Source organism: Drosophila rhopaloa, unplaced genomic scaffold (genome assembly GCF_018152115.1).
Source record: "Drosophila rhopaloa isolate 14029-0021.01 unplaced genomic scaffold, ASM1815211v1 contig_116, whole genome shotgun sequence".
Lineage (NCBI taxonomy): Eukaryota > Metazoa > Arthropoda > Insecta > Diptera > Drosophilidae > Drosophila > Drosophila rhopaloa.
The window spans coordinates 364,906-371,479 of NW_025334991.1; the positions used below are offsets into that span (position 1 = coordinate 364,906).

The window sequence follows — 6,574 nt, forward strand, 5'->3', positions numbered from 1 at the left end:
CTTCCCCTTCTTCCCCCCCCAAAACCCCACCCACCAAACCCCCCCCCCCCCCTGGACGGTTAAAAATTAAAAAAAAAAAAAAAAAAAAAAAAAAAAAAAAAAAATTATTAAATTATTAATTATAATAAAAAAAAATATAAAAAAATAAAAATATTTAAAAAAAAAAAAAAAAATCGAAATAATAACGCCGATATAATTAGTTAAACGTTATAATAAGAATTTTTATTGTTGCGGATAATATTGGAGGATACAGAAAATATATGCCAATATATTGAGCGCGCGCAATGAATGTACATGAGAGAGTGATCCCGCTTTAGATAATTAGCGCAGATAAAGGCCTCATCTGACGATGCTGCCGATAAGCGCTGAAGTCGAGCGGCGAGAGAGAGAGAGAGTCGGCTTGCGACCAACGAAGGCGAGAACATAAGCAATTAGTATGTAATACGAAAGCTTTGTTTGAGCTTTATCTATAAATTAGGTGGCGGCTGCTGCTTGTCCCGACATTCTCCCCCCAGTTGGGCCTGGCTTCCAACTTCGTCCTTAAGGGGCAAAAGGCACAGCTTAGATACTGCGCGCTTGGTGGTTCCAGATGAAGTTCTGATCACCGCCACTCGAGCCACTCCGTCCCTACCAGATACCAGTTCCATGATTCTCGCGAGCGGCCACTTCATCGGGGGTAGGTTCTCGTCCTTGACCAGCACCACATCGTTGACTGCCAAAGCAGGGCCGGAGGTACGCCATTTGGAGCGTTGCTGAAGGAGGCTTAAGTATTCCTCTTTCCATCGGGACCAGAAAGACTGCTGCAGAAAGGACACACGTTGCCAACTGTCCAGACGATTGAAGTTTAGCTTTGTAACATCAGGTTCGATTAAACTAGATGGCGGACCTCCAGTTAAAAAATGTGCTGGCGTTAGAACATCGAGGTCTGCAGGATCTTCTGAAAGAGGCAATAATGGTCGTGAATTTATGACAGCACCAATGTGGCAAAGCAGAGTTCGCAGCTCCTCAAATCCAAGAATTAAGGACCCCACAGCCCGGTAAAAATGATGCTTGGCAGTTTTGACTGCCGCTTCCCAGAGTCCGCCGAAATGCGGAGATCGAGGAGGAATAAAATGCCATTCGATGGACTCAATCGCACAAAACTCCAGAAGTGTCCGCTGATGCTCGTCGCTGATAAAGAGCCGCCGCAGCTCACTTAGCTCGTTTCTGGCTCCAACAAAATTTGTAGCGTTGTCCGACCAAATGTGTTGTGGCTTTCGGCGGGTGCATATAAACCGTTTTAGTGCCTGCAAGAACGCAGTAGTGGATAGATCCTTTACGAGCTCCAAGTGGACGGCCTTTGTAGCAAAACAAATGAAGACGCTCACGTAGCATTTTACCGGAGCCTTATTACGAACTTCTGGCTTGTAATGGAATGGCCCACAAAAATCCACGCCAGTGACTCCAAAGACTTGGCAACCGTTGACTCTTTGTTCCGGGAGATCAGCCATAATGTGCTCCAGCAGGCGAGGCTTGGACCGGAAGCATCGGATGCATTTGTGCAACGCCTTCGTCACCGTTTTCCTCCCCCCAATTGGCCAATATTGGGATCGAATCATAGCCAAAAGAGCACGAGGTCCCGTGTGTAAATTTCGCTCATGGAAATCAACAATTATAGCAAGAGTGACTGGGTGGCTTCTAGGGAGTATAATTGGATGACGACTATCAAAATCCAACGGCGAATTCTTCAGGCGACCATCTACACGCAGTAGACCGAACTTATCCAAGAAGGGTGAAGATGTGGCAAGTACGCTGGACGACGATATCTCTTTGCCATTCTGAAGCGACCTTATATCATCCCAAAAATGCACCCGCTGTACCAACCGCAATAAAAGTTGAGTTCCAGACTTGATATCTCCTGCGGTGATTCCCTTGTGGCGTATTCGATGACAAAACTTGTGCACATAAGCAAATACCCGCTGCAGAGATGAGAAGGAATTAGCGTACTTGGAGGCAGCTATTATGTCCACATACGGCGACTGAATGAGCAAAACCTTTGCGCGCAGTTCCAGGGTCGGCCTCTCAGCTGGGAACGCAACTGGACACTCATCTTGAGGACCAAGAAGAAACGGAGGACCATGTGCCCACAGCTCATCAACGATCAACTCATTAGGAAGAGCACCACGGGACAGGATGTCCGCCGGATTCAAGGACGTGGGAACATAGCGCCACTCCATCGTTCTGGTTAACTCCTGGATCGTCGCAACTCGATTGGCAACGAAAACATTAAACCGGGCAGGCTCCTCTCGAATCCAGGACAGCGCCACTGCAGAATCGCACCAACAATAATGCTTCCCAGCGTACATCTTCAGATTAGCTACTTCTGACATAAGCCGCGCCAGCAATTCTGCTCCTGATAGTTCCAGTTTCGGCACCGTAACAGTCTTTAGCGGCGCCACTCGAGACTTCGAGCAAAGCAGGTGACTTCCCGCTCCTGTACCCCTTGAGACGACATAAATACAGGCACCATAAGCCTCGATGCTAGCGTCACAAAATCCATGAATCTCCAAATCGGTCGGTGATGATAGTGACCATCTGGGAAAATCGGCCCTCTGAGCCATAGCGAAACTGCAGCAAATTTTTTCCCAATCAGAGTGAAGAGCCTGAGGAAGACTCTCATCCCAAGACAACTTCTCACGGCACAGCTTCTGAAGAAAGATCTTTGACCTTGTGATGACTGGCCCGACAAGTCCTAAAGGATCATACAACCGGGCGATTGAGGAAAGGACGATGCGCCTAGTTGGATTTAAGGTTGACTGAAGGCCCTCAAATGAAAATAGCAAGCGATCAGTAGCAGGATCCCAAGCGAGGCCCAGAGTTTTCGTAAAGTTGCTGCCGTCATCAAATCTCAGAAACGACTCCCGATCCTCTTCCGGCACATCAGACAACACCGCAGCTACGTTGGAGCACCACTTTCTCAAGCGAAATTGACCTTTGGCAAGGATCCCTGATGTTTGCTGCATAATGTTGACAGCTTCAGCCACAGAAGCATCTCCAGAAATTAAATCGTCCACGTAAAAGTCGCGTCGCAGAATCTCGGCCCCCTTTGGAAACATCGACTGCTCATCCTCGGCCAATTGATGCATTGCTCGCACTGACAAAAATGACGCTGGTTTTGTTCCATAAGTTACAGTGTCAAGTTTAAAAACCTGCAACTCGTCCTGGGTGGAATCCCGCCAAAGGATACACTGCAAATGGCTGTCCTCAGGGAAAACTCTGACACATCGGTACATTTTGCAGATATCTCCTGTAATGGCCACCCGATGGTAACGGAACCTTAACAGGATGTGAAGCAACTTTGGCTGTATAACTGGGCCGGACATCAACACGTCATTCAACGAATACCCAGAAGTGGTAGCAGCAGATCCATCAAAAACAACCCTGAGCTTGGTTGTTGAACTGTCCTCTTTCAAAACACAGTGGTGAGGTAGGAAGTACTGAGGAGTGAGGCTCGCATTAGCAGGAACTGCAGACATATGGCCCAACTCCAAATACTCTTTTATAAACGCAGCATACTGATTCTTCAATTGAGGGTGACGACTGAGCTTCCTTTCTAGAGAGAGAAATCGACGCACGGCTTGGGGATACGATTCTCCCAGCAAATCAGAACTGCATTTCAACGGCAGCCTCACAGCATAAGCGCCTGACTTGAGCCGAGTAGAGTGTTGCACAAAATGCGCTTCGCAATCCAGCTCTTCCTTTGTCCACTTCACTATTGGTTCGGAGCAGTCCTCTATTTCCCAGAACTGGCGGAGCAGACAATCTAAACGTTCATCCGGCAGGCTTGGGCTCTTCGTGACATCCTTGCAGGCTGTGGCTACGAGTGACCTTCTCTCGACAGGTGAACCGCCTCCACACACAACCCATCCAAGTCGGGTTTTCTGCAGCAACGGTAGGCCAGCTGAGAGCTGAACTTGTCCAACACACAGCAATTCATAAAAGAGGCTGGCTCCGATGAGCAAATCGATACGCTGTGGTCGAAAGAATTCTGGATCAGCGAGATTAAGATTGCATGGTATATTCCAATTGGAGACATCTAAGCAGAAACTAGGCTGGAGATCCGTAATGTTGCCAGCGACGACTGCACTAATAAGAGACGAGTATTCTGAACAGTGAGAACGTAGGAGCACATCAACAGAGAATCCGTCCGTCGCATAGCCGGTATCGCCAATTCCAGACACCGACATGAATGATTTGCATTTACGCAACTGCAGCTGATTAGCCAATCGGGACGTAATCATGTGTACTTGAGATCCAGAATCCAGAAGCGCTCGGCAAGGAACAAAAATACCAGCGCGGCTCCTAACAAGTATGTTCGCTGTTGCAAGCAAAGCTATATCGCCGCTACGACCTTGGGCAATTAAGGCATTGACTGTGGATGGCGATGAGGCTAGAGGTTCAGAACCCTCGGATGAGGAGGAAATGGGTAAAGCAACTGGCAGATGGCCGCTAGAAGACTGCGAGTCCAGAAAATGCAGCAAACTGTGATGCCGTCTCCCACAGCTGTGGCAATTATTAGCGACGCAGTCTCGCAGGTGATGGCCGGTTCTGAGACATTTTCGACAAAGACCAAGTCGCCTAGCCTCGCCTAGGCGGCTCTCAGGGGACAACAGCAGAAACCTTGGACACGCAGGCACCTCATGGGACCTCCCACCGCATAATATACAGGTAGCGGGAGGCGCATTAGTAATAATGAAGGCGGATCTACTGTTATTAGCAACTCTACGTCTTCCCACCTGAGTGCCTGGCGCGTATGCGGCCATGGCCACATCCACAGCCTCGAGAGTCCTGCATCGCTGCTCCAGGAATTCCGACATCGAGTCCCACGTAGGAATAAGGTCTGAATTGATGGCAGTCTGGCCTTCCTCCCACTTCGCCTGGGTAGCTGGGTCCAATCTTTGAAGAAGCACCTGGACGATGATGCAGCCGGCAATTTGTTGCGTCGTTCCCAAATTCTTCAAGGCCCGCATATGGGCATTGAACTTATCTGAGAATCCTCGTAGACCTGCCACTGAGCCACCTTCCACGACACAGAGGCCTAGAATCTCGTTCACATGAGCCTGAAATATTAAACGACGGTTACTAAATCGCTTTTCCAAAAGACCCAATGCAACGTCATAATTTTCCTCGGAAGTTACCAAGGACCGAACTGCTTCTAACGCTGAGTCGCGAAGACAGGATCGTAGCCTCTGCAGCTTTTCCACCTTGCTTATATGTGGATTTCCGCCTACCATAGTTGAGAAGATAGATTGGAACTCAGACCACTCGGAGTATCCTCCACTGAAGGTAGGGAGCGGAATAGGCGGCAGAGCTTGAAAGCTGCGACTGAGCCCTGGGTCTGGCATAGAGGAGATCCCGTTGGTGAGAGTTGAGTGGGCAGCCATTTGAGCAGAGCGTCGCAAGGTTTCGTGCTCTATTTCAGCGTGCATCGTCGCGACGAGCTCCGACACGGTCCATCGCAAGTCGCTGCCGATCTCCGAAATGTCTAATTCTTCAAGATTCCCGTGGATGGCCTTGAAGTCATCGTACACTGAGACTAACTGGCCATGACGCACGTGGAGCATGGCGTCCTCCACGCTTGAAATTGGGTGAAGGGCTCCTTGTATCCTCTTCAAATCCTGGAGGAGAGCATTGGCCTTGCATTTCAAAATAGCACTCCGAGGTAGAGTGGGTGAACCTGCGTCTGCCGCGCTGGCATCCATCGCCACTAGTCTCAAATTACGACCAATTTAACAAAGCTAAACTGCAGCGAAATTAGTATTATTATTTTTATTTATTTGTATTTTCGTATTATTTTATTATTTTTTTGTATTATTTATTATTTATTTTATTATTTAATAATAGTTTTAATTTGCTCGCGACGAATACAACCTGTCCCACTGTGCACGGCCGCTAAGCTGAAGCCAAATTTAATATTACAAATTGTTTAATAATATTATATAATAATATTTCGTATTTGACCACGGCGAACGCAATCTGTCCCACTGTGCACACAAGAACCGTACCCGAATTAGCGGCTGTATGTTTGTATAACGGTTTGTGCGCCGGCGAATGCACTCGAAAACGGAATGTATGTATTGTATGTATACGTAGGTAGCAGGTGCACTAAATAACGGACCGGATGGCAATTGACGACCGGCATGCACTTTATAACTATTTTTGGTTATGAAACTTTATATGTATGTTTATTTATTTTAAACAATGATATGCACTGTAGTGTATATATGTGTATATTTTAGAAACTTTATTTTACTTTCGCGAATTAATAATTGTTTCAAAATATCACGTCGGGGTCACCAATGTTCAGTCATTGAGATTTTTCAACGACTATCCTTTAAACTCGAAATAATAACGCCGATATAATTAGTTAAACGTTATAATAAGAATTTTTATTGTTGCGGATAATATTGGAGGATACAGAAAATATATGCCAATATATTGAGCGCGCGCAATGAACGTACATGAGAGAGTGATCCCGCTTTAGATAATTAGCGCAGATAAAGCTCTCTATCTGACGATGCTGCCGATAAGCGCT

General features: G+C 47.1%; 1 protein-coding gene across 1 annotated transcript; it reads right to left on the reverse strand.

Moving 5' to 3' along the window:
• Positions 1-467: 467 nt before the first annotated feature.
• LOC123037082 lies at positions 468-5,741 on the reverse strand. Its single transcript, XM_044456557.1, has one exon. It carries the CDS (start codon positions 5,739-5,741, stop codon positions 468-470), a length of 5,274 nt encoding a protein of 1,757 aa, XP_044312492.1.
• Between the last annotated feature and the right edge of the window lie 833 nt (positions 5,742-6,574).

Bases quoted from the DNA above. Each gene is read 5' to 3' on its own strand.
- LOC123037082 (XM_044456557.1), bottom strand. From the start codon at position 5,741: ATGGATGCCAGCGCGGCAGACGCAGGTTCACCCACTCTACCTCGGAGT.